Below are 27914 nucleotides of genomic sequence, written 5' to 3'. Positions count from 1 at the left end.
TCAAACACAGCTGGACTCCAATGAAGGTGTAGAACCATCTTAAGGATGATCAGAAGAAATGGACAGCACCCCGAGTTAAATACATGAGTGTCACAGCAAATGGTCTGATTACTTATGGCTGTGTGATATTTCAGTTTTTCTCTTTTAATAAATCAACAAAAGTTTCAACAATTCCATTTTTTCTGTCAATATGGGGTGCTGTGTGTACATTAATGAGGGAAAAAAATTAACTTAAATTATTTTAACAAATATAACAAAGAGTGAAAAATTTAAGGGGGTCTGAAAACTTTCTGTACCCACTGTATATATATAAGGAGATGATTTCTTTCTTCCATTTTCTACAAATGCATGCTCTAAATGACAATATTTGTATTCAGAATTTGAAAGTTATTTTGTCAGTAGTTTATTGAATGAAACACAAACATTAATTTTACTCAAACATATGCCCTGTACCTACAGCATAAAGAGCAACATCAGAAAACTGCTAATTTTGTAGTGGTCTTTCAGTTTTTACTGGATATTTTTATATCACTGTGTAAGATTATTTGGCACAACCATTTATATCTAAAAGGCACTTAGTGAAAATTTAACATGATGGAAAAAGACCTATTAAGCTTTTAGAAGGTCCCCAAAAGGTCAGAGAAGCGCTGCCAAACTGCAGATGTGACATTGATGCTCTCCTGCCAGCCTAGCCGACACTCTCCGTGCACCAAATCACATCAGCACTCGCATCATTTTATCATCAATCAGCAGACATTGATAAACACGAGTCCGGGCTGAAAGACAGAGTGCAAAAGTCAAATGAAGCATGTTGTTATCAGAGCGTCCCAAGGCCGAGCGTCCGTATCTTGTCAACGCGGTTGTGGTGCAGGACCAGATGAGACACTGCTGTAACGGGACGTGGTTATGGGGAGCGATGGCGGCGCCGTCAAAGGAAATTGCACTGCGTCGGCTTTGCGGTGAATCACCACCATGCATTTTGCATGGGGCGTGGGAAATGAATAAAGATGGGCCTCACTCTTGCTGTACGGCTGTTTACATTCTCGTGACTGAATGAGCGTCAGATGAGCTATTTTCACTGCACAGATTAAAGTAATTGCTGTTGATATTGAACAGAATGCTGAGCAGCACAGGTGGTTAAATAAATTCTTACTTTGTGGAAAGTAGCTTCTGGTATCTCTGCTTTAGCCTGAGGAAATTGTACAAAACTTTATCACTACAGTATATTATGGAGTGGGAATCAAAGAGTTACTTGATACAATATCGTAAAATTATGCTTCAATAGCGATTATATGTGATGATTGATATACGCTTATTAGAAGATAAGTGAAGAAGAAAAAAAATCATAGAAAAGGTCTTCTTTATTAAAACTTTGAGCCGCAATGTAACAATTACTGGTACAATATTTCTGTTTTTTTGCACGTGGAGTTAAAAAAAAATTAATCTAATCAATGTCGAAAACGATTCATAACCTGGTTAAATTTTGAGTTAAATAATCTTCACCATTTGGTGAAAGTCTATATTTAAATTGGAAAGAACGCAAAGCGGCAATGGATTATAGCTACTATGTGAGGGAGATAAAAATACAGATAAAATTGATAGTCATAGTTGAGATCACCATTTAAAATGCCCTAATAGAATTGGGAAGATCAGCGTATTCCTTGTTACAAGAAGTGTTAAAGGGGCAGACACTGCTCACACCATATGTTTCTGTTTAGACATCAATGTGGATATTTGTCTGTCGGTGCATCTATAAATCACAGAACATGCGAGTATAAACAAAGTCTCGCAGTCGCCTGAAATATGGATGCGCTATTTGCACAGATCTGTCCCCTCAGGCGTGCTGTTTTGTTTCAGCTCTGGAGAAACGGTGCATATTAAAAGAGTCACACACGAAAGACGAAGAAGCCAGAGGTGGTGACACAGTCTGAGCCGAAAGGAAAATGCATAGTACTGATAGGGAGCAGGTAGCGGACATGTCTATTGAAGAAGAGTCAAGTTAAACCTCAGATCTTTGTCCTTGTGTTTCTCTGCAGCTCTGCTCCGATGTCACTGTGACTCATCAGTGGCGCCACAGGTCCAAACCTGATTCACTTATTTGTGTTCCTTATTGGAAGGACACAGTGGAACAACTGCATTAACTATTTGATCCGATCAACTTCTGCAGGGAAACTCGATTACTAACAATACAACTTGTATTGTCTTTTTCTTCTTTTTTTACAGTATCTCCTAACCCAAGAGGTTGAGGCCGATAGTCACCACATAAAAGTTAGGTGGGGGACTCGTGTCACATATTGTGTCATGACTCAAGTCGCCAATTATAGGACTTTCTTGGGTAAAATTGATATTTAAAAAAAAACGACTGGCTTTGTATTCATGAAACCCGACTTGACTGTTTTGAGTGCAGAGGCCACCTCAAGAAGCAAGTATCATGTGGGGAGCTCTGAAGATTATAAAATTTGGATTAAAAGAAAAAGAGAATGTCAACATGCAAGGTTCGTAATTCAAAGATAAGAGGCACAACAACTACGTAATATAACTTAATCCGTCACTATAAAACCTACAAAGACAGGTAAGATACGTTAAAGTCACAGTTTAGCTACGCGATAGCTGGTCTAACATGAACTAAGCTTCATGCATATGTAATAGACAATATGGAGACTCAAAACTTATAAAACCTCACCATTAACCATTAGCCATTGGCAGTGATAATACAAAGAGGAGGGAATGGTGCAGAAATTACATACGTCATCAACAAACAGAGTTCTCAAAAATCTGCTGTGTCACAGTCATTTGAATGTTGCTGCATGTCTATCTATGTTGGTGTGTTGCCTGCTTGACGTGGTTTAGCCCAGTTTCCCTCCATAATGACGTCCTCGTGAGCAGCTTATGTAAGAGCACCCCCCCCCCTAAGTTTTTGGATACTGTTGCCTTTTTTGGATTGCCTGCCTGTGTACCGACCTCTGCCCGTATATTAAACCTCTCTTTTTGAAACTGTCCATTTGTTTTGGAGTCGTGCATTTTTGGGTCCTATCCTCTGTTCCGTTCATGACAGAACGAACTGACGGCTAGAATTCTTTGTCCAACCCTAAAACCATTTTGCACAAGTCATGTTTCGTATCTGCTTTTGTTTGGGACATTGCGGTAAAGGTGGCTCTGAAGAACACTCTTAGCCCTGAAAATTGCCCTGAAAACAGGCTTTATGTGGTTCCGAGCTTAAGGGGAAGAGTCATCCACTTGGCTCACACTAATCGGACTGTGTGTCACCCAGGCATTGCTAAGACTCAAATCTGTGGTCGAACAGCGCTTTTGGTGGCCCAATGTTAGAAGGGATGTTACCAATTATGTCAATGCTTGACAGGTATGTGCTGCTAACAAGTCCTCTCGTAAACGTCCTTCTGGGGAGATGCGACCCCTGCCAATACCACAACGTCCTCGGTCAGACATCTCCGTAGACTTTGTGACGGGATTACTGGGATTACTGAAAGGAAATACCACCATTCTCACAGTTGTGGACAGGTTCTCTAAAATGGCACACTTCATTGCACTCCCGAAACTCCCCTCAGCTAAAGACACTGCCGAGTTAATGATACACCCGGTATTCAAGTTCCCTGGTTTCCCCAAGAATGTGGTATCCAATAGGGGTCCCCAATTCATTTCAAAATTTTGGAAGGAGTTTTGCAATGTCAGAGGTGCTACCGTCTGTCATCTTGGTTTTACCCTGAAACAAATGGACAAACTGAGAGGCTGAACCAGGACCTGGAGATTGGGCTACGATGTCTCGCTTCACAGGAGCCACGATCCTGGTCTCAGAAAATGGTTTGGGTGGAATTCTCTCCCAATTCCCTCCCCTCTGCATCCACTGGTCTATCGCCTTTTTCACGTTGCGCATGGTTACCAACAATCTCTATTTCCTGCCATAGTCCCAGAGTCCACAGTTCCAGCTGCAGGAGGACCTGGGAGCGAGCCCGCCAGATGCTGCTGCGCCAGGGACGGTCCTACAAAAACGCTGATGCTGACCGTTGGAAAGTGGGTGGAAAGTGTACAAGTGGGTCAGCGAGTTTGGCTCTCTACCAAACATATTCCACTCCGCGTGGAGTCCATGAAGCTCGCTCCCAGGTTCGTTGGGCCCTTCCCCATCACAAAGATCATCAACCCTGTCACCGTGAAGCTTAGGCTCCCAAGGTTCATGCGGGTCCACCCTGCTTTTCACATCAGCCTGCTCAAGCCCGCCCGGGAATCCCCTCTGGTCCCGGCTTCCAGGCACCCTCCCCCCCCCACCACCCCACCCCGGTTCGTGGATGGGGGCCCTGTCTTCACTCTGAGGCGGCTGTTGTCGTCTCGTCGGAGGCGGAGGGAGGTTGGGGGGGGGGCGTTCAATATCTGGTGGACTGGGAGGGCTACGGGCCTGAGGAACGTTCATGGGTGCAGTCTGCGTTTATCGTGGATGACTCGCTCATCCAGCCATTAAGGGGAGGGTACCGTCATGGGTGTGTGTTCCGGTTGTTGTTTTCCCCCCCGTCTCGCACAGACCTGCTTCTGAGAACATCTTCACCACCTGTGCCTCGTTCAGCCTAATTACCCCTTGCATTTAACCTCGTGTCTCATTATTTCTAGTCGCCAGTTCGTTGTACCTTGTCGTCGTGTTCCAGCATTCCTTGTTTCCACGTCACAGACTCACAGTAAGAATAGACCCTGTTCCGATTATCGACCTAGCCTTTTTGCCTCACGTTTTTGGATACTGTTGCCTTTTTTAGATTGCCTGCCTCTGTACCGACCTCTGCCTGTATATTAAACCTCTCTTTTTGAAACTGTCCATTTGTTTTGGAGTCGTGCATTTTTGGGTCCTATCCTCTGTTCCGTTCATGACAGGAACTAATTGATATCTTAGCTATCACCAAGTGTGCAAAGGAAAGCAATTTATACAATCGCAACACTCTTTTGGGAGAGGTAGATGATAAATGAGTGGTTCATTGTGGCCGAGTGCCAGTTGTTGCAGGTTACCGTAGCATGCTTGGAGTGGAGCACTAACATATTTATTTTTTTGGAACTATAGAAATACCTATTATACAGGGGTTCTCAAACTTTTTGGGTCCAGGGAAGAATTAGTCCAAGGGCTCCCTTGTAATCCTACTGTAATCCATAACTACCATGCGTACCCCTAGAAGCTGTAAGAAAAGAAATAGAACATTTTAAAAATTAAAATAAAATTTTAGAATAAGAAATTAATATTTTTTTTAGAAAAAATTGTAATGTTATGAGAATAAAGGCAAAAACGTAATCTTTACAATTTTGTTGGGGTAAAAAGTCATTATCTTACAAGAAAATAGGTTATTGATGAAAACCTATTTTACCAAGATAAAGTCATAATAATATATTAAAGTCAAATTTTAACAATTTCTCACTCTATCTCTAAGGGAGAGCCCGGACACCCTGCGCAGGAAACCCATTTCGGCCGCTTGTATCCGGGTTCTTGTTTTTTCGGTCACGACCTACAGCTCGTGACCATAGGTGAGGGTAGGAACGTAGATCGACCGGTAAATAGAGAGCTTAGCCATTCGGCTTAGCTCCTTCTTTACCACAACGGACTGATACAAACTCTGCATCACTGCAGATGCTGCACCGATCCGCCTGTCGATCTCCCGTTCCATTCTTCTCTCACTCGTGAACAAGACCCCAAGATACTTGAACTCCTCCACTTGGGGCAGGATCTCATCCCCGACCCGGAGAGGGCACGCCACCGTTTTCCGACTGAGGACCATGGTCTCAGATTTGGAGGTGCTGATTCTCATCCCAGCCGCTTCACACTCGGTTGCGAACCGCTCCAGTGAGAGTTGGAGATCACGGCTTGATGAAGCCAACAGAACCATATCATCTGCAAAAAGCAGAGATGCAATACTGAGGCCACCAAACCGAACCCCCTCTACGCCTCCCCTGCGCCTACAAATTCTGTCCATAAAAGTTATGAACAGAATCGGTGACAAAGGGCAGCAATGGCGGAGTCCAACCCTCACTGGAAACGAGTCTGACAATGTGGACCAAAACTCTGACTCGTACAGGGACCGAACAGCCCGTATAAGGGGGTTCGGTACATAGGGTGTCCTGGTGCCAAGTGCACGTGTGGACACCCTTATGCTTGAACATGGTGTTTGTTATGGACAATCGGTCATGAGCACAGATGTCCAATAACAGAACACCGCTCGGGTTCTGATCGGGGGAGGGGGGGCGTTCCTCCCAATCAATCACGCCCTTCCAGGTCTCATTGTCATTGCCCACAAGAGCATTGAAGTCCCCCCAGCAGAACGCTGGAGTCCCCAGCAGTGCATAGGCACAAACAACAGTCAGGACCCTTCCCCCCACCCGAAGGCGAAGGGAGGCTACCCTCTCGTCCACCGTGGTGAACCCCAATGTACAAGCGCCAAGCCGGGGGGCAATAAGTATACCCACACCTGCTCGGCGCCTCTCACCGTGGGCAACTCCAGAGTGGAAGAGAGTCCAACCCCTCTCAAGAGGTCTGGTACCAGAGCCCAAGCTGTGTGGAGGCGAGCCAGACTATATCTAATCGGAACTTCTCGACCTCGCACACCAGCTCGGGCTCCTTCCCTGCCAGAGAAGTGACATTCCACGTCCCTAGAGCCAGCTTCTGTAGCCGGGGACTGGATCACCAATGCCTTCGGCCACCGCCCAGCTCACACTGCACCCGACCCCTATGGCCCCTCCCACAGGTGGTGAGCCAATGGGAAGGGGGACCCACGTTACTCTTTCGGGCAGTGGCCGGCCGGGCCCCATTGGTGCAGGCCCGGCCACCAGGCGCTCGCCTTCGAGCCCCACCTCCAAGCCTTGCTCCAGAGGGGGCACCCGCGTCCGGGCAAGGGAAAACGTCTTCCTGAATTTTCCATCTTCATTGAGGTTTTTGGAGCTCTGCTTTGTCTGGTCCCTCACCTAGGACCTGTTTGCCATGGGTGACCCTGCCAGGGGCATCAAGCCCCAGACAACTTAGCTCCTAGGATCATTGGGACACACAAACCCCCCACCACAATAAGGTGACAGCTCAAGGAGGGGAAATTAACCTATTCACAGATTTTTGGGGCAGACCCCATCCCACTTATTCACTTTCTTTTACCCAATCCGCTGGTTATTCGTTTTTCTTTTTGTATTTTTTTTTCTTCCTCATGGCAATTATAGGGGACCATCAATTATTTGGTGTTCGAGGATTTTCGCTATTTGCTGTCACGCTGCGACCCTATCCTACATGAATAGATGGGGTCGACTCTATATTCTTGAAAAAAACCACACAATATATATATAAATTATATATATATATATATTATTATTTTATTTTATGTCATTCCATTGCTGACAAACGTCTGCTCCACACTTCAGCCCAGTTTTTAGAAATAATGCACAGAAGAGCTGCTTTGCCACCCAACATTAACTCCGGAAGAAGAAGAAATGAGACGAACACCAGAGAAGAAGGTGGGCCAATGTGCGGAAGAGCGGGGAAGCCAATGACCACTGTGATTGGCTAATGTGTAAAAAAAGGCGGGTCTGGGTGTTATCGTGCAAATTTACAGGTTTCACATAACGCTTGTAAACAATGGCGAAGAGGACTACCAGTGCTTACTTCCTCCCCAACAAACCTCCTCGAGCATTGTCTCAAACTCAATGCCCGGGGCCCAGATCTGGCCCACTACATCATTTTATGTGGTCCGTGTGTGTCAACTTCCATGATTCTTGCTACTATCTGTACCAAAATGTTTAATTGTCATAAGTAATAAATAATAATGTTGAGATTTTATAAGAGTTTTTTTTTTGTTACAATAACCCTTTTTACAGTTCTTGAAAAATAGTTGAACAAATTATTATCCCTAAAATCTAGTTATCCATTAGTTTTTTTGTGTATAAATAATAATATGATGAGTCAGTTGTAACAGCCTTCTGACAGAAACCATAACTACACTGTAGCCTGTGAACAAAATGAGTTTGACACACCTGTCCTAAAGAGACAGAGGAGACAAATCCTGATGAGTCCAACTCGTTTTGTAAAGAAATGGTTGTGTTGCGTTTGTGGCGTGAGAAGAGGTCAATTGTCAATACCCACAACATGCGGGGAACACGAAATTTGCTGATAATATACTGGCACTGCTGGCCTAAACATTGACTTTTCATTTTTAGTATTTAAGCGTTATAACTTCTTTATTTTGATTCTGTTGTCAAAACGTTTACAATAAAATGTGAATTTAAAACATTGTAGTTTCTGCATTTATTGTCACAGTATTTATCAGTAATACAGCAAAAATGAGAGAAAATATTTACTGCAATTTGATTTACAATGTGCACCCCTAAAATTTCAAGTTGAAGCCACTGTGTTCCAAGTAAAAAAAAAAAAAAAGTTAGTATGGAGCCCTGAATATGTTGAGGTTATTATAGATTTATATGGTTTTCACAGTCATAGCGGTCCACTAAGGGTAACCATAACGACAATGCAGCCTGTGACAAAAATGAGTTCGAGACCTATGCTGTAAAACGTCACTTTCATGTAGATGAAACACCAAAAGAACACTTTTTAAGAAAATGGTGTCATGTAAACAATCCCGAAGTCACCCTGCAAGGAAGCATAGGCTAAACATTCAGAAACACATGTTTGTATACAAACAGACTAGAGAGAGACAACCGTTTCTCTCTAACAAAAAAAATGGGGCAGGAATAAAAGAGTCTGGAGGCTTGGAGGGACCTACCAGGTCACACAGAATACGAGGGAGAGAGCGAGAGAAAAAGAGACTGGTGGTGGGGAGTGGGGACAAGACGGATACAGGCACGGGGAGCATCAGAAAATCAAAAACAAGGAGGGGGTGCAAACAAACCTTCGGGCTCAGCGTTCTCTTTGTGGACGGCTTGCTTCAGCGGGCAGCAGAAGATTTCGTGACACTTAGCACGAAACGGGGAACCTTTACTCCTTATATCCGCAGAGTGGATGGAGTCCTGCCGTAACATAATGTACTCCTGGGTACCTGGGGCAGCATCATCCTGGACTGCGGCGGTGCCATAACAGAATGAACTGAGGTTAGAAAACTCACCACACACAGAGAAAGAAAAAAGAAAAACAACAACAACAGAAAATGCTTTAAAAAAACACACACAGGCAAAGAAAGAGCCAACAAAAGTTGCTTTAGATAAAGATTACTCCTCTGGAGTCTATGCTGGCCATTCGTGTCTACTTAGGGATGAACGACTTCAAATGTTTTGTAGTCGACACTAAGGTGATGATCTTCGAGTCAACTTCGAATATTCGATGACAGCCTTGATTTATTTTCTTTTTTTCAGTTGCCATCTCGCTGTAAGTGCCTCCAAACAATGGCCGTCTCACTCACTCTCCCTGCTGTGACCGTCCTCACAGGCCCCATCCGCCGACTTGCTCATCCAATCACATTCAGACACTTTTATGCCTCACAAAGAATCAGAAATTGTAAAAATCTAATGCCAATTCACGTAACATTAAAAATAATTACAGGAGTCAGGAATGCTTTGCAATAATGTATTGTAGCAAACCTGCAGTTGCGTTACATCCACTGTTGCAAGAGATTAAAAAGATCCGACCCTTTGTGAGACCATAAAGGCATCTGTGATTTGTGATTGGATGCGTGAGTCGGGGGTGGGGCTTGTGGAAGGGGGAAAAGGATTGTGAGCGGGAACAAGGTTGAGAGAAACGATGGTTGGATTTCTTTGGGGATATTAACTGTACATTTTTACAAAAAATAGGTTATTGATGAACCACTGCTTGTCTTTGTTTCATTATCAAAGCAGATTATATAGTTTTGTCTGTCTTTTGACTTACAGGAGGGCGTTGGAGGAATTTGTTGATGGCTGACGTGAGGATTTAGGGCTGTTCGTCAGCTATCATTGGCGGGTATAAATATCTTTACATCAAATTGTACCTTATGGCTCTATCGTGGCCACTTTTAGCCAATTTTGTACTAGATTTAATTGCACAATTTGGGTAAAATGGATTTCATTCTCGAGTCAACACTTGGAAATGTTATTTTTTTATGATTTCTACTAGATTATATTATTTATAACTTACTGAACAATTTCATGTAATAATTTAAGAAGTCAGAGACCCCTCTACTGGCTGTAGCAATATAAAATAAAGTTTGTATGAGAATAATTTCTTAGGTTTTTTAACAATTTGTGCATTGTGCAAACAAACTGGAATTTAAAGGGTTAAAAATAAAAAGCAAAGGAATTGTTTGTACTAATGACAAGAGCTTATGTTGTTTAAAAACTTTAACAAGTAAAAGAAGCAAAAACATAAAAATCTAAAATGTCTGAACGTGGTCAAAGATAGCCACCAACAAGCTGAAAGGGTAGTAAAATTAATCAAGGCCTGATGGTTAAAAAAGGAAAGCAAACATCTGAAATGAACCTCATATAGAAAATAAACAGCAGAATAGCTCACTGTTCAATATTCATGTTATGGCAGGGATTGAAAAAAGGGGCTGCAGCAACAGTTGCAACAAACTGCAAGGCAAGCGTGCAGACTGCAAGGTCATGTCATTAGTAAAATCGCTAGTATCCCCGCTTTTACTTCCACACACATTCCATTTACAAGCAGGCAAGCAGGTGTGAAGGCATGCACGGGAACCCTGCGTCACACCAGGCAAGGGTGACACACACTCGGCATCATGCTCACCCCGAGTGATGCTAAGCACTTACTGTATGTATGTGCACACATGTGAACATATGTGTCTAATCGTCTTCTGGGATCCTGTGAAAAGCCCTGCGTCTGCATGTGTGTGTGTGTGTGTGTCTGTTGCATCTGTCCTCTTGTGGGCACATACCCAACTTGGCGCCAATCACTGACCCACTTTCTCACTGTTGATGGATTACCAAATAACAAAATCAGGACAAATAAATGCAGTCTTATTTTCCTCTAATGGACTTAAGTGTGCCTTCCTCTGAATGGAAATGACTTTTAAAAAAAAATAATAATAATAATTTAACTAGGAATCACCACAACCAACAAAAAAGCCAAATTAGATCTACATTTAGAATATGTGTGAACAATGTATTTCCATAATTACTGAAAAAATATATATATAGAGTGGTGCCTTTAGATAAAGGGATCTGCTGATCTTAATACCAACAATACAAAATGGCATAGACAGGATAACGAATAGCATGGGTGTCGCAGTGTTATAATAGATATTTGAACACAACAGGTGGAGAAACAAATGTAGACAGATAGTATAACAATACAAAGAGGCATATATTTTTTATCCTCTGAGAAGAATCACTAATATAATTGTAGCTTACTGCGGAGTGACCGTCTTCATGTACTGTATATCCGTATGTCTGTTTTAAACTGCCCCCAGGTGGCCGAGGCGCACATACCTGAAGAAGCACCAAAATGTCCATTGAATTGAAGCAAAAATATGTGTTTAAATCTGCATAATTCTTTACATTTTATTTAACTGTCATTGCTATGTTTTTATAAAGTACAACATTATCGAGTGCTATTTTCATAATAGTTTTTAATAATATTTTTTTCCCAATAGTTAATAGTTTATTACAGTTCGCCCTCAAGGGGGTAACTAAAGTAACGAAAACATATTGAACGGCTCTCAATATGATGCAATGCACTCATACATCAGTGCAAACTACAACCATAATAATAATAATAATAATATCGCTAAATGAATATCTCTCTGCCTGCATATTATACATAGGTAGAAGGAAAACGAAACTTGTTTTTTACCACATTGTATCGATATACCGGCACCTAGGGCTTGTAAAAAAGGTGTACTTTAATTCCAATATTATACAGTATGTAATGTCTAATGTTACAAATGTATACATATACAATATGCGCCAACATATAATTTTCGCTCCTCACCAAGAATCATGACAACGCCATTGGTGAGCCCCCGCCGGCCAGCCTCGCGCTAGCGTTCTAACCCTTTTCTCCCTCCGAACAGGGCGTACACACCCACCCGGGCTGACACCTGCACGACAGACCCGCTCCGCATCAAGACAGAGACGCTCTATCCTCCTCGGCGGTCCTCCCACAGAGCTTGACGCCTCGTCAGTGGCCACTCCTCACCCCAGACGGGCGACAGAGGCTGGCACAGAGTTTCTCAAGTCCCCGACCGAACCGCCGAGCGAATGAATGACGGTGTGTAGAGAGTAACGGTAAATTGTTTACTGCTATGTAAGACTGTAATAATTTCAACAGTGCTATTAAAACGTTATACTTATCATTGAGCATTGATTTGAGTCGATCACTGTCGTTGTTCTTTGCTAATATGAGAACTCGAGTAGAAATAGTGAGGAAGCGACACAAACGTCATCTGATTAAAATCTTCAGAATTGAACAATACTTTTTTCCTCAGCGCATGCACACAAAGCAGAATTTCTTTTCGAAAAACCTAATTTAAAAAAACAAAAACAAAAAAAACGCAAATATTTTTAAACATGGATACCAGCACTTATAGGGTGTATATTATACATAGGAAAATTCTGCCAGGCAAGGGCGATTTTGGTGGAACGTATTATACTTGAGAGCGCGTTAAAGATGAAAAATTACCATACTGCATTTATTTAGAATAAGAGCCCAACAACTTTATATTTGATATGTCACTCTTACCTTACTTTTGGCTGTATTTTTTAGGCAAACTATATAATATCTGGGTTTAAATCATCTTATGACAAGCATGGGGAAAAAAGGAACGCCTATTTAACAACAGTTCAAGCACAAAATCCACTTGCGTACAAGAGTCATTAATAATGATGTCAAAAAACGTACTGCATAAAACGTCCACTCAAAAAGGCAGATAATCAGGGTTGCACAGGCGGAAACATTTCATCACTTAATCCATTGTGTGCCACAGGACATACAGTGGGTACGGAAAGTTTTCAGAACCCCGTAAATCTTTCACTCTTCGTTATATTGCAGCCATTTGTTAAAATCATTTAAGTTCATTTTTTCCTCATTAATGTACACACAGCACCCCATATTGACAGAAAAAAACTTAATTGAAATTTTTGCTGATTTATTAAAAAGGAAAAACTCAAATATCACACAGCTATAAGTATTCAGACCCTTTGCTGTGACAGTCATATTTAACTCGGGTGCTGTCCATTTCCTCTGATCATCCTTAAGATGGTTCTTCACCTTCATTGGAGTCCAGCTGTGTTTGATTATACTGATTGGACTTGACTAGGAAAGCCACACACCTGTCTATATAAGACCTTACAGCTCACAGTGCATGACAGAGCAAATGAGAATCAGGAGGTCAAAGGAACTGCCTGAAGAGCTCAGAGACAGAATTGTGGCAAGGCACAGATCTGGCCAAGCTTACAAAAAAATGTCTGATGCACCTAAGGTTCCTAAGAGGACAGTGGCCTCCATAATCCTGAAATGGAAGACGTTTGGTACGACCAGAACCCTTCCTAGAGCTGGCCGTCCGGCCAAACTGAGCAATTGGAGAAGAAGAGCCTTGGTGAGAGAGGTAAAGAAGAACCCAAAGATCACTGTGGCTGAGCTCCAGAGATGCAGTCAGGAGATGGGAGAAAGTTCTAGAAAGTCAACCATCAGTCGGGCCTTTATGGCAGAGTGGCCTGACGGGAGCCTCTCCTCAGTGCAGGACATGAAAGCCTGGATGGAGTTTGCTAAAAAAAAATAATTCATTAAAAAAAACACCGGAAGGACTCCAAGATGGAGAGAAATAAGATTCTCTGGTCTGATGAGACCAAGATAGAAATTGATGGCCTTAATTCTAAGTGGCATGTGGAGAAAACCAGGCACTACTCATAACCTGTCCAATACAGTTCCAACAGTGAAGCATGGTGGTGGCAGCATCATGCTGTGGGGGTGTTTTTCAGCTGCAGGGACAGGGAGACTGGTTGTAGTCGAAGAAAAGGTGAATGCGGCCAAGTACAGGGATATCCTGGACGAAAACCTTCGACAGAGTGCTCAGAACCTCAGACTGGGCCTAAGGTTCAAAAGACAATGACCCTAAGCACACAGCTAAAATACCGAAGGAGTGGCTTCAGAACAACTCCGTGACTGTTTTTGAATGGCCCAGCCAGAGCCCCGTATTTACCCCAATTGAGCATCTCTGGACAGACCTGAAAATGGCTTGCCACCAATGTTCACCATCCAACCTGACAGAACTGGAGAGGCTCTGCAAGGAGGAATGGCAGAGGATCCCCAAATACAGGTGTGAAAAACTTGTTGCATCATTCCCAAAAAGACTCATGGCTGATTAGCTCAAAAGGGTGCTTCTACTAAATACTGACCTGCATACCCGCATCCCCTGTTCCTCATACAGGCTCCTAAATAACCTACAGCGACATTTCTGCACCAGTAGAAGGACAAGAGAAAGCCCACAGACATGCCCCCTGGGAAGAAATCCACAACTACTAAAACTTTAATGCAGCCAAGGAATGACTGAAAGAGTGCCATAGTTTCTTTCCCTCAATGAATTTGACCCCATTCTGCTGCAACTGAGGCCCCGGGAGGAAGGTCTGTGGCCGTCCATCAAGGTGAACTAACCCACACACGTCTCGCAAATTGATTGAGAAAATCAAATGCAATCTTCTCGGCAGCAAGCAACCATGACGTCCAAAAAGACCTCAGGAGAATGGTGTCTTCCAGCTCATAAAACCAGAATAAAATTCCCAAGTTAGTTTCATCTCATTTGCTTGAACTGTGATAGACAATAGAAAAAAAAAATGAAGGGTTCCTTTAAATTTCAAATCCAAAGCTTGAGCCTCAATTAGGCATCTGTTAACATAAAACCTCGGATAAGTGAGCAGATAAATATACACAAGTGTATGAGGGCTCCCTTAATGGTATGCAAAAGAATCACTGCTGAAATGAAGTTCAGTTGTATTTAATTTTTTTTTGTGTGAGCCTTTATTTAGGATTTTCCTAATGCCACCAGGGAAGGGTACAGGTGATACCAGAATAGGAATAATGTGATGACAGCTTTCGAACAGAAACAGAGCTATATACTGTACAATTGTCTGTCCGACCTGGCTGCTAAGTACAACATGGCTAAGATGACAATAATGATGAACTAAGATGAAGAAACGCTTGTACAGTTAATAAAAAAAAATTTTTTATGGCAGCGAGCAAATCGGAGGTCAGCCAACATCGCCTGCCTCAACTGTATTTCGTCACAACAATGCACTCTTGTAGCCATCCATTTTCCTCTGCTTATGCAGTACACGCCACTCCCAGCTAACACCCTGGACTGGTTGCCAGGCAATCACAGGGCACCTACAGACAAATAGCCTTTGACACTCACATTCATACCTATGGAAAATTGAGTGATTCCTCCCAATTACGCTTAAGTGTGCTGTGAGAGATCATTAGGAGTGCCGAGCGAAATTATCCAGTTTCACTGAATTGGTCTGGAAATCATGATTTATTAACTATGAAAAATGTATATTTGTTCATCTATCCATGCCTGTGATCCATCTGTTGCCATTCATAAAACTGATTCATAATTTCAACTAAACAGGCTCACATTTCACACTATGTACAGTATGTTGTGAGTAAATTGAGACATTTTAGTTTGGTGTTCCGTGGGATTTGTCTAATCTCAAAACTCTTTTTAAACAAAAGTTCAAGTATGTTAGGATCTTGTTCACAAGTGAGGGAATAATTTAGTGGGAGATCGACAGGCAGTTTGGAGCTGTGTCTGCAGTTATGCCACATCGGTCTGTCGTGGTGAAGATTTACCAGTCGATATATGTTCTTACCCTCACCTATGGTCAAGAGCTGTGGACCGTGAATGAAAGAACAAGATTGCGGATACAAGCGGCTGAAATCAGTTTCGTCCGCCTGGTGTCCAGGTTCTCCCTTATTGATAGGGTGAGAAGCTTGGCCTTGTGGGAGTGGCTCAGAGTCGAGCCCTTGCTTCTCCGCATCGAGAAGAGCCAGATGAAGTTGCTTGGGCATCTGGTTTGGAATGTCTCCTAGACGCCTCTCTGGCATAACACACAAGGGGGAGGCCTTGGGGAAGACCCAGCACACGCTGGAGACTCTGGCCTGGCCTGGGATGGTCTCGGGATCTCCCCGATAGAACTGGATGATGTGGCTGGGAAGAGGGAAGTCTTGCCTTGGCTATTTAGGTTGCCTCCCCCTGCGACCCAACCCTAGATAAGCTGTATAAAATGGATGGATGACAAAATGTCTTGGCTCAATAAAGGTTGGGAAACACTGATTTAGAGTTTTGAAATAATCTATTATGCATATTTATTGGAATGCGGGAGGAATAAACCCACGCAAGCATGGGGAGAACAAGCAAACTCCAGACAGGAAGGAAGGTCTGAGCCAAGACTCGAACTTTCTGGGGGGCAGATGTGCTAGACACATGCTCCACCTTGCTGCCATGTCTCTTGTATTATATTCCCAAACGGCAAAACACAACTTCAGCAAAAGCCCGATTGCAGCGTGTCTCTTTCTTCACTATGAGACAACAAACTGCATGGATGCATGAAAACTCTGAGGACAAACAAGGGATGGAGGTCGAAGCCCGTCTTTTACAGCCTGTCTCCTTCATCAGTGCCACAGCCTTGATGAAGAGCACATATTGGAATTGAAAGGCTACATGATGGATGACGTAGCAGGGCCTGGGATCTCACTCTCGATCAGATCAAGCACTCTGGAGTGAGCTGTCACCAAGGGTTCATTATGGTCCATGATCTACAGGCACCAGCGTTGTTACACTGGACCTTCAGTAGGTTGCAATAGATGTCCTTGCACCTCTGACAGAAATAAATCGTTCCGTAAGGGTGAGGTGAGTCCAATAGAAGAAGCAGGCTTGAGTTGTATCTCTCTTAGGTGACTTGCTCATTTATTTAAACCTCCCCCCGTTGACAGAAAAGGCATTTTCCAGTTTTATTGATGGCCTTAGTAGCTTTAATGTGATCGGTGCAGGTATTATTTACTCCACGGAGTATAAAGCAAGTGATATGCAATAACCATCCTGCGCCTCCTTGTCCAAGCACACTTGATTGTGTGTAGACAAGCTGTTATGTAACAGGCCACTATGAGTTGAACCCTCCTGCTAACAATGCCTGTCTTATCTCCGAGAGGAGTTCTTATCAAGTGGAGCCCCGGCAGCTCCGCAGAAATATGAGACACAATAATTTATGACACACAATATGCTTAATTTACTCAAGTCATGGATTCTAAGCATTCGTCAAACACTTGACAAATAGCAGGTAGTCCTCGTGGAATTTCAACCACGATGACGCCGCTCTGAGTACCTTGTGTCGTTTCGCCTGAGTAGGAGAACAAGTATGTCTGTGTATGTAGTGCCACAACATCTCCACTATAACAACTTTTCGACAGAGAAAAATAGCTTTTACCCCAGAACCCATCCCTCCATTCATTCATTTTCTATACCACTTATCCTGTTTATAGTCACAGAGAACATGAGCCTATCCCAGCTGACTCTAGGCGAAAGGTGGACTACACCCGTTCACCAGTCAGTTACAGATGTCAGAACCCAAGCTAACAAAAGCTTATTTTGTTCGGTAATATTCAAGACAAAGACCTGAAAGTTTGATATTGAGATTAAAAGTGTTAAGTATTATGCACCTGGAGATGTGACCTCCCTTTCTGAGCCGTCGTCTGTTATGCTTTATTGTTTGGTTTTGACATACAATGATACCAAATTTACGGAATGATCCCTGCCAGACAGATAGAGAATTACTAGTAACCGAGCACGAAACCCATCAGAAAGTTGATGGGACCGTATCCAGATCCATCACTCAGTGAGGATAAATGTTGTTGCTGCTCTAGTGAGAATGATTCAAGTCTGATTCTAATTCTGTTTGTGTAAAAAGAAGCAGGATGCATGAAGAAAATCAGTTTCCAGTAATACTGGCAATTACTCAAAACTTCAAAAATATTGTTCATGCATTGCACTCTGCAATCATTTATGTCTTTTCATCTCATGACATATTGGACATGTAAACAAAGGAAGCCAAAAGCATAATGTCTTCATCAGTGGAAAAACAATTTTCCTGTCCAGTTACTAGGGAAGTCCCAATCATGTTTTTTTGCACCCGAGTCAGAGTCGAGTCCCTTGAGTTCAAGTACAAGCCGTCACGATACCTCAGCATACCTTTCAGACGTGTCCGAAATGAAGTTTCATGATTTGCAACGTTTTCTGAAGATGCAAATGACATTTTTTTGTTATATAAGAGGTTTCTCGTATTGCTTAATATGCATTTTCCATGATAACTAACACAAATGCATATTAGTGTCTTTAGAGTTCCTTTTTTTTTTGGGGGGGGGGGGGGGGGCTCTTTTCCAAATGGTCCTTTTTTGTCACTCAAACTTTTTTTTACTGTTAATGCCACTGGAGAGAGCCTCATTATGTTGTCGCAATGCACCAGAGGGATATGTGAGCTGAAGTGCCAGTATGAGGCAACCATTTTGCATTCACACAACAGCGGAGAGCAAAATAAATTGTGTTATTTCTTAAATATGAATACATATGTATGAATATGTGAAAGTGTTGCAACTATTAAGATTATTATGATTAACTTTACTAAGAATGGCTAAAACTTTAAATCAATAGCTTTTCGAAAATAGGACTTTCAGCATGGGAGACATTTACCCATATAAAACCAAGGTGGCATCAAAAAAATGCTAAATTAACAATTAGCCAATGACCCATTAACTCTACTTGCAACATTGATGGCCATACAAACGTAAAGACGAGTGAGATGTAAAATGTACAAAACATATTTTTTTTTTTTTAAAACACTAGCTTTGATAGCAAGTGACTTCCTGATGTGAATGTGAATCCGCCCATGTCACATTTATTGGACCGTGGCAAAACGCCCTCAGGAAACTGCAGCCACAATAATGAAGGAAAATTTGAGGATAGATGAGCTCCATCATTACAGGCTTGGCAAGTTGATATAGTGTGCGTCGGGTGTGTGTGTGTGTGTGTGTGCGTTTGTTGCTGTTGTAGGTGGTGGGTGTTGTAGGGCGATACCAGTGCTTGCCTGCCAAAATGTATGCATGTGATGAAACTGTCGTTAACTGGCTCATGATGGACGTATAGAGCGCTCATATGAAAGAGTCTTTATCCGGTATTAGAGAAGGGCCTTGGAGAGAGCCCAAATTGGCTGTGGTCTACACACATACAGTACACGTGCACATCCACACGCGCACCACTTGATGAGTCAGAGATGTATGTCATCAATCTATGAACCTGGTGGGTGATGGAAGTAGTGTGGGATTGAAATGTAAAACATCACACAAAGACTCGTTCTGATAAGACAAAAGTGTGTGTGACATGATTAAAAAATATACAGTATATATTAACAGTGGATGTATTCAAAAGGCTCCTTTGTAAACGGATTTGACAAATGGAATGTAAAGCATGATATATGCAGCACCTTGGATGATGGCTGCTATAGAATTGCTTTAAATTGGGATTTCTGTTCTTTTATGGCTTTAAGACTGATACATTGTTGTACTGTTCTTGCTTTAACATGATTACAGGGGGATGACAGTGGGTCCCACTCCTGACTGTACTGACATACAGTAAGATGTTTTGAGGTGACAAACGGTGCACATTTATCTAGTTTGCTCAGTGGCGTAAGAATACAAGGTCACGCGGGACAAGAAGGCAAGCTCGGTTGCCGCCGTACTTACTGGTTTTCATTGTATTGTTGGATATTTATGGCCTAGAAGTGTTCACACAGATATGACTACTATAAATACGACTGCTAATACATTAGCATAGATTAGCGATAGACTTGGGCATGTTTCGTCTTGTTCATCAAAAAGTAGGCAGAGGTTTTATTCCTACAAAAGCATATTTAATATTATTGTAAGACATTGCACCATTATGCACCGTTAGATCATTAAGACTGCCCTTCAATATAGGAAAATAGAACATTTTCATTCCTTCCAATGTGCTTGACTGTATTTCATGTTTTAAATTTACTGTATATTTAATTCAGTGATTCTTTCACATTTGGGTCCACCACCTCCTGCTTTCAACACCACAAAAACCTGCAAACGGTGACATTTGGGGGACAACACAGATCCTTGGACAACCCCATATGTGATCTTTAATTGATTTGAGTATTTATTATCAAATTGCACATATTGAAATCTGTCTTCCAAGTAACTTTCATCTACTTGTATGCCAGACCTCGTATCCATATCTCTCTAATTTATTCATTACTATACTATGATCAATGCATGGTGTGAAATGTTTTTTTTAAGTCTATGAAAACTCCAATTATGAATTATTTATTGTCTATGCTACATGATTATGAAAATTGTGCCTTGACAGTTGTTGTTTTTTGCGTATTTATGATGTCAATTTCTAATAGTTATTGTACATATACTGCGTGCTTATTATACATGCAACTGTATGTACATACATGTATTGTACCTACACTTAATTGTACAACTCTGTATCAAAGCCATATATGGCTGCCATTTGTTCCATTGTCACTGCCTGCTTATCACCCAAATATTAAAGCACAATGGACAGTCTGCTGTTGGCGATAATGTTTATAAATAGCATTCATCAAAGGTTTTAATAGGGATCATCTGTTGTCTTTTTACGCATAAAATGATTAGTACAGTGCCTCCTCCTCACAGTCCTTATGAACCAGTGCGTTAAACACAGCAGCTGCATGGTCACACATTACCAAAAGATATTATAATTACATTCAGTGGACACGCCCACACAGTCTTGTAGCTTGAAGGCGGGCTTTATTTTTAATGATTTAGGAATCTTTTTTTTTTTTTTAAATCATTACAATTTGGCAAACTTGTTAACGACACTCTTTTCTGTGGTGTGTCAAATCCACAAGGGCATTTTTTGGTCTCTTTACAGGGTCTTTAGTCATATTCCAAAATTCCAGAAAAAACATTTCTACTGGTTAATCATTTACAAATCGGAACTTGAACAATATTTGAGGGAAAATACGTGACACAAAGCTTGACTTTGAAACCACACACTACAACTACACTAGACATCAGCTCAGCATGTTTTGCTTCTTCTTGACTTTTTGTGTTTTGTTTTGTTTTGTTTTCTCGCAGTGCTTATTCACAAAGATGGAGCAATCACAACAGGGGCATTAAGAAGTGAACATGCGAAAAAAAAGAAGTAAATATACAGTGAAATTTGACCTACCGTACCTATTGTAGGACTAATAAATCTCACATTTTATTAACCATACGCATCATAATGACAGCTCAGAATTTTTAAATATTACTGAAATGTCCTGTACATTTGATACAGGTTATTTTATGGTGACAGTTAACCATGGAAAAGATTATTTCCTATGCCTGAAATTTTTAATTTTTTTTTTTAACAGAAAAATTAATCAATAAATAGCAGAGAATTGCAAAACCAAGAGATGCATTAAGCTAAACTTAAAACAATGACTTCCCTTGAAATGTATATACCGTACTGGCAATTACTTAGACTTCAAATAACAAACAAGGGGGGGGGGGGGGGGGGGGGAAACAACAGATGTCACTGAGGTAGTTGCGCAACAGTGTGTGAATTAAAAACAGAGCAGCTGCATCATGAAATCCGACATACTCGCGGGACACATTAGGTACACCTGCGCAATTCAGTGAGATCCAGTAAGAGCTATATCAATGATGCTCTCATCTCATAATCACTTTGTACACACAAAACACTTGTGAGCACCATCAAATCAAATTAGCACTCATCCTTCCCACATCGTGGAAAACCTCTTAATGAATTATTCCCTTTAAAAAAAAAAAGAAGCCTGTTCCGAGTGTCTTTCACAAAGATAATACAGTCTTTGGGAGAGCAGCGTCTTCCTTCCGTCAAACAAATCACATCCCTGACGGTCAACCGAAGAACGCGCACGCTTAAAACCTCCTCTGCTTGTCAGAGCAGGAAGTTGCAGTATAAGCAGAGGAGGTGAAAAGAGGAGTAAATATGTTCAATATCGAGCATCAAGTATAGTACAACCGCGAAATATGTCTGCGGTGAAAAGAGGAGCGGCATGGCTCACGTGGTACAGTGGTTGTCTCTCAAACTAAAGGTTGTGAGTTTGATCGTAAAGCCCTGTCACCGTGTTGGAGTGTCCTCGAGCAAGACACTGAAACCCCAGTTGCTCCTGATGTTGCATCATCGGTCGGTGAATGAGGAGACAGTGTTAAAGCGCTTTGAGTACCTTGAAGGTAGAAAAGCATTATAAGAGTAAAAGCCCATTTACCATCTATCCATCTAGTCATATATTACTATCTAACCTGGTGATACAATAGCAGTGGAAAAGAGGCAAACAAGCAAACAAAAGCAGAGTCAAAGGATCAATTCCGACCCACGAGTGCCAACTAGCCTGGCCTCCGTGCAGGATTACGTAAAGCATTCAAATCCAGGCATTCAGAGAGAGGAGAGGAGGATTTAGGAACAGCTATCTGAATCATCAAATATGTGGGATTAGCATGTTACGGCTTGCTTTCTTGATGACATGCATTTCCAATGTGGAGCCCTTTTTGGGCTATGGTCAACTTGGAAAACACCTAAATTGTGTTATTATTGCATTTTAAGGAGAAATCTTAAAAATGTGTGGAACACAATAAGTAATGTTACTGATGCGTTTCCAATTCATAAAGGTTGAACGATGGTGACAATTTGACCCTGAATCAAAGATTTGTGTACACATTGTTTCCTATTTGCCATTCCGTCTCCCGTCCAAGCAATAATTTACCTCACATAACATCTTTTCGATTTACATTCAAACTAGCAGAGAAGGCTCATATCATCATTTGAGCCATTTTTTCTTCAATTGCTCTGCCTTGGTCGAATAAACATTTACTACCCCATCAGCCAAGCTATCACAGCTGTTAATATACATGGACACACACACACACATGCGCGCACATGCACGTATGAAGCAGAGAACAATGACAGTGTGGAGCCACAAGTATGGTGCTCACAAGTAGACTTACTTTTTTTTAATCACATGCACAAAGCCCTATTGAATTCTATCCAATTTTAGTAGAAGAATTAATTTTCTGCCGGCACGGCAGAAGACTGGTTAGCACATCTGCCTCACAGTTCTGAGGACCGGGGTTCAAATCCCGGCCCCGCCTGTGTGGAGATTGCACGTTCTCCGGGTTTCCTCCCACATCCCCAAAACATGCATGGTAGGTTATTTGAAGACTCTAAATTGCCCGTAGGTGTGAACGTGAGTGCGAATGGTTGTTTGTTTCTATGTGCCCTGCGATTGGCTGGCAACCAGTTCAGGGTGTACCCCGCCTCCTGCCCGAAGTAAGCTGGGATAGGCTCCAGCACTACCGCGACCCGCTTGAGATTAAAGCGGTTCAGAAGATGAAGATTTTTACCGTGTAAGGCGCAATAGAAGCACCAATCCCACCCCAAATGTGGAGTCAGGTTCATCTGCGTAAAGTGTGACAGTCCATAATTTTTTCCCTTTTTTTAATGGAAATTATTTTCTATTTTTATCATTTGAGTCAAAATGCAAATGCTCTTCCACCCCCATAATAAAAAAATGGTACAGTCCTGCAATTTTACGCCACCATTTGAACCTCGATACGGCCCTCTTACATATCAAAAGTGTGAGTAATGTTGTTGTTTTATATTCCCTCATTTCCACATGGTTTTGTGACATTATGTCTCTCAAGTATATTGAAATCATTGAGATACATGTGGAATGTTTTCCTTTCTACATGTGAGGTAAATTGGGATAAAAGATGGCCTCAAAGGGTTGCAAATCAGTTGTACTTCAGTCTCTGCACTAGACTGTTAGGGTGTGTTTTCTTCTGTATATGTGTGTGACTGTGTGTGTGTGTGGTGGTGGTCGTGGGTTAAAATTAGTCGATTTATGACGTGGACGAATGTAGCAACAGTGGCGGTGGGGGTTTGAGGGCACAGGATTTAGCCACATGAATTATGCAGTGAGGTCATCCAGACATGTTGCGGTGTATCTTTTATAAATGCCTTACAATTTACAGTTTACTTCTAGTTTAGCGCGACGAGAAGGAGGTGCAAGGATGTGGAAGCTTCCACCGTCACCTGACATCCAAATGTGATGGTGAAAAGATTTCACTGCATTGCATCCCTCTCATGCCAGCGGTGCACTTGAAGTATTTCAACATGACACACACAGTTTGCTGCCTGCCTGTCACTGTTACAAGATATTCATAGAACATGAGCCCATCTGTGGAAAGTTGGGATCTTTGGAAAGAAAGCGTGTCATTTGCTTAACCCTTAAATACAAATACAAATTTGAGCTGTTTTGACAGCAGGAAAAATACGCTAAATGTCATTCTTTCACTATGAAATTTGATTTATTTTTTTATTTTTATTTTTTTTTTGTAAATAAAGACACCCAAATTACACAAAAATGGAAATATTTAAACATGTCATTATCTAGTACAGGTGTTACAAAGTTTGTTTACACTAAAGTTGTTCCAGGTTCAAATTTGACCAATGTCTACTAAAATGGAATTCAAATTTGTGTTTGTGTCAAGTGTGTGTTACATCAAGATAATGGTGGTAATGGTGAGAATCTTGAAACCGTTAAACTGTAAATGTCATAAATGTGTGTATTTTTTTTTTTTTACTGGGCAGTGATAACAGTGTTAAAGATGGAGCTTGAACCTGTGAGAATAGTCGGTGTTCCCACCACATTTGCAAATGTTACCGCAGAAACACCAACCTGTTGGTCTGTGAAGGCTTATGGAAAAATCTCTAAACAGTGAAATGGTAAAACAGCGTCACAGTGATCATATATACTAAACATAAGGAAGAGAAATCATACAGAGGTCAGTGGCACGAGATTTGTACTTGCAAAAACAAGTATAAATGGAATTTACTTACAGTAGATAGTTGCAATAAAAGTATACGTCAGTAGATGTTTTTATCCAAAAATGAGTGGTGTAACATAAAAAAAATACACTTTCCCATATTTCTGAAACATTTATTCAGGATTAATCATCCATTTATAAATGTCAGACAAGCTATCAATACATTTTGATTCAGAAATTAATTCTGAGGATCTTCTTGGCTTGAGTCAAAAATGCCCCAGAACAGACTAGGGGTGCATGGAAAATGAACAGAATGTAACGCTGTGCAGATGGTGGAAAGCACAAGCAAGAGCAGTGAGTGTCCATGAAATTTCTATGGCGTTATTTTAATAATTCACCCTTTGCGGCTAGATTTCTTTGTACAGGCATGTGCAAAGTGTGTGTGAGCGTGTGTGTGGATGTGCGTGTGTGTGTTTCCATTTCTGGGTCCAGCTCCAGGCTGGGTTTACTTTCTGGTGTTTACAGGGTGCGTGATCAGTGAGATTACATAGGAACTGTTTAAGACAGCTGCTTTACTCAGCGCTATCAAACCACCCACGCTCACCAGACGCGAACAGCACACACAAGACACACACACACAAAAACACAAACGTGAGATGGAAAGCTACACTCCTCCAGGGACCTACAAGCACTTGCACTAGCAATTGGGCGACTAACCCAGGCTTTTCATGAGAGCAGTAGTTATTCTATGTAGTGATATTTTCATCCACAGCCAACACAAATAGCTCACAGACTGAGAGGCCACAAGGATCATATTTGCAGCCAAAATAGTTCTTCGATGTTTTACTTTTAGTTATAGTCATTTTAGTTGTACACTAGAGCTTGTAGTTAGGGAAACGGTGTATTTTTTGTTACCACGGCAACCATGGTCGCGTCATTCTTAACGTTCACAGTTGTGTCTTTAATTAAGACACGAAACGGTTAATGTCGACGTAATCATGTCAAACTAGCTGTCCTCGCCAGGCGGGAGCTCCGCAGAAGTCTAGCCTACGCACATTCAGTCAAACACCGATGCAAGCAGCGTTATGAATTAACGCGCTGGTAGGTGCGTTGTCGGCGGGCGGAGCTTTTGCTAAACAAGTAATCAAAGGGCTGTACAGTCCGAATCACTACTAAGAAAAGATAAACTGCTAAAGACAGTGTTATTAAGCACTTGTCATAGATGATCAGAAAAGAAAAGGTATCTTTGTTATTGTTTTCTTTTGTTCTTTATTAGAGTGACAAAACAATGAGAACGTGTTCGCTGGTGATAGCATGAGTGAGGCAATCAAAAATGATAAAAATGAAAAAAATATGACAGTGAGGAAGGGCGTGATGGCGAGAAGTTCAGAACATCTATGAAAGAAATTTACTCAAATGCCCATTCCGAAATAAGTATGATGAAAGAATAGTATGCCATTTACAGTATGTATTATCATTAAAATCGTATTTTGGGGTGAAAAGTTAACATAAGTAAAAAAAATATAGTAAAGGAATATACTGTAAATAAATTACACTCTAAACTGTAGGGGAGCAAAAACATGTTGCAAAACTGGTAGTAAAATTATCATTTGGCTAAGTTTACAGGGTTCAAAGTAAAATGAGTATAAAATATCTCCCAAAAAAAAAAAAAACAACAACCGTGAGCTATTTATCTACTTTCGTTTGCACACTTCAATGGCTCATGAGGTTACTATATTAATCTGCTGATCTGGCACAAAATACAGCAAATGATTTAAAATCCTGACCCGTGCAAAAGATTAGCTGGTGAAACAGTAATGTGAGAAATAGCAAAATGTGGCTGCGCGAGACTGCTGATAAATAAATAACCATCGACACATCCCATGAAACAAGCTCACCAAGTATGCACTGGCCTCACGTGAGGGACAGACGGAGGTGAAAGAAGGGATCAGTTGCCGGGCGATCACTGTGTGAAAATTGTTTTTGTAACTGAAGCCACTTGTTACGTTCCAGTTACTGTTCCAGAGTCGGCGTAGGTCAGTAGGCCACAGTGTTGGTTGTACTTGGCTCTGGTTTCATTTTTTATTTGATCAATAATCAACTCTAGTGTTTCTCAACGTTTATTGAGCCGAGGCTCATATTTTTACATGAGAAAAATCTCACGGCACACCACCGAATAGGTTTTTGGGGGTATTTATGTGGAATTTGTGCCTATATGGTTATGTATAGTCTGTATGTATTTCGGATTGCATTTCTGATTCAGATTCAGACTGAGCCAACTTTATTGATCCCAGTGCTGGTAATTTGTTTGCAGCTTCCAGGTCCAAGCACACATGCAGCCTCAACAGGCAAACACTTAATAAATACTGTCATTAAAAAAAATACAAATAAAAAAAGACAAAAAGGTTATGTGACCAGTTACAAGAAATGCATAAATGAGAACAATGAGATAAGAGCACTTCAACACAATAAACTCGCATAATTTAAAAGCTTAAAAGACAAGTGATTCATTTAAAAAGAGTGCTTGTGTCTTTGAGTATGTCTTTGTCCTCCTCAGGGGCACACAGTAACATCTTCCTGGGGAAATCAGGACAAATTCTGTGGCAAGAATATGTTGTTTTTGGGTGATAGCTTTTATGGCTTTTTTTTTCTGCCACCTGTTTCTCCCAAGGAGAGAGTTCAAGTCTCTCTGCTTGACTCCAGTTTTGTTAGAGCAGACTTCAGCAATGATGTTCAGGCAGTTTTTTTTGTCTTTGATTGACAACCCATTTAACCAACGAGGTTAAAGCTTTCAATAAGACGGATAAAAATTACATAAAGCATTATCAGACACAGAAAAGAAATTGAGCTTTTGCAAGAAATGTATCCTTTTGTTGACCTCGCATTACAACCGCAACTGTGCTCAAGTCAAACTTCGACTGTGAGATGAACACAGTGCCAATGTATTATTAGTATGAGTCAACAAGCTCAACTTCATCATTATGAGCATATTCCTTGGTTTTAAGAACCTTAAGATCCAGGGTGTTATCATCACACCATAGGACAAAACCTGGTAAAGCATTACCATAATCGTTCTATGGGCCGTGGAGAAGAAACAGGTGAG

General features: G+C 41.5%; 1 protein-coding gene across 4 annotated transcripts in view; it reads right to left on the bottom strand.

Annotated features, from left to right (window-relative positions):
- Window positions 1–27914, bottom strand: part of fgf13a (fibroblast growth factor 13a) — a 112494-nt gene that overhangs the window by 50922 nt on the left and 33658 nt on the right. For 2 of the 4 annotated variants that reach the window (XM_061788273.1, XM_061788271.1), the window contains exon 3: window positions 8865–9032. The exons of 1 other annotated variant lie outside the window; for it this stretch is intronic. In XM_061788273.1, the coding sequence (XP_061644257.1) occupies window positions 8865–9032 (168 nt within the window). Of the gene's footprint in view, window positions 1–8864; window positions 9033–9371; window positions 9510–27914 lie in introns of those variants that run through there. One more of the 4 variants, XM_061788274.1, reaches the window with a different exon arrangement.

The sequence above is a fragment of the Phyllopteryx taeniolatus genome, chromosome 10 (assembly GCF_024500385.1).
Source record: "Phyllopteryx taeniolatus isolate TA_2022b chromosome 10, UOR_Ptae_1.2, whole genome shotgun sequence".
NCBI classification, from domain to species: domain Eukaryota; kingdom Metazoa; phylum Chordata; class Actinopteri; order Syngnathiformes; family Syngnathidae; genus Phyllopteryx; species Phyllopteryx taeniolatus.
This window is presented reverse-complemented; position numbering and strand designations above follow the sequence as displayed.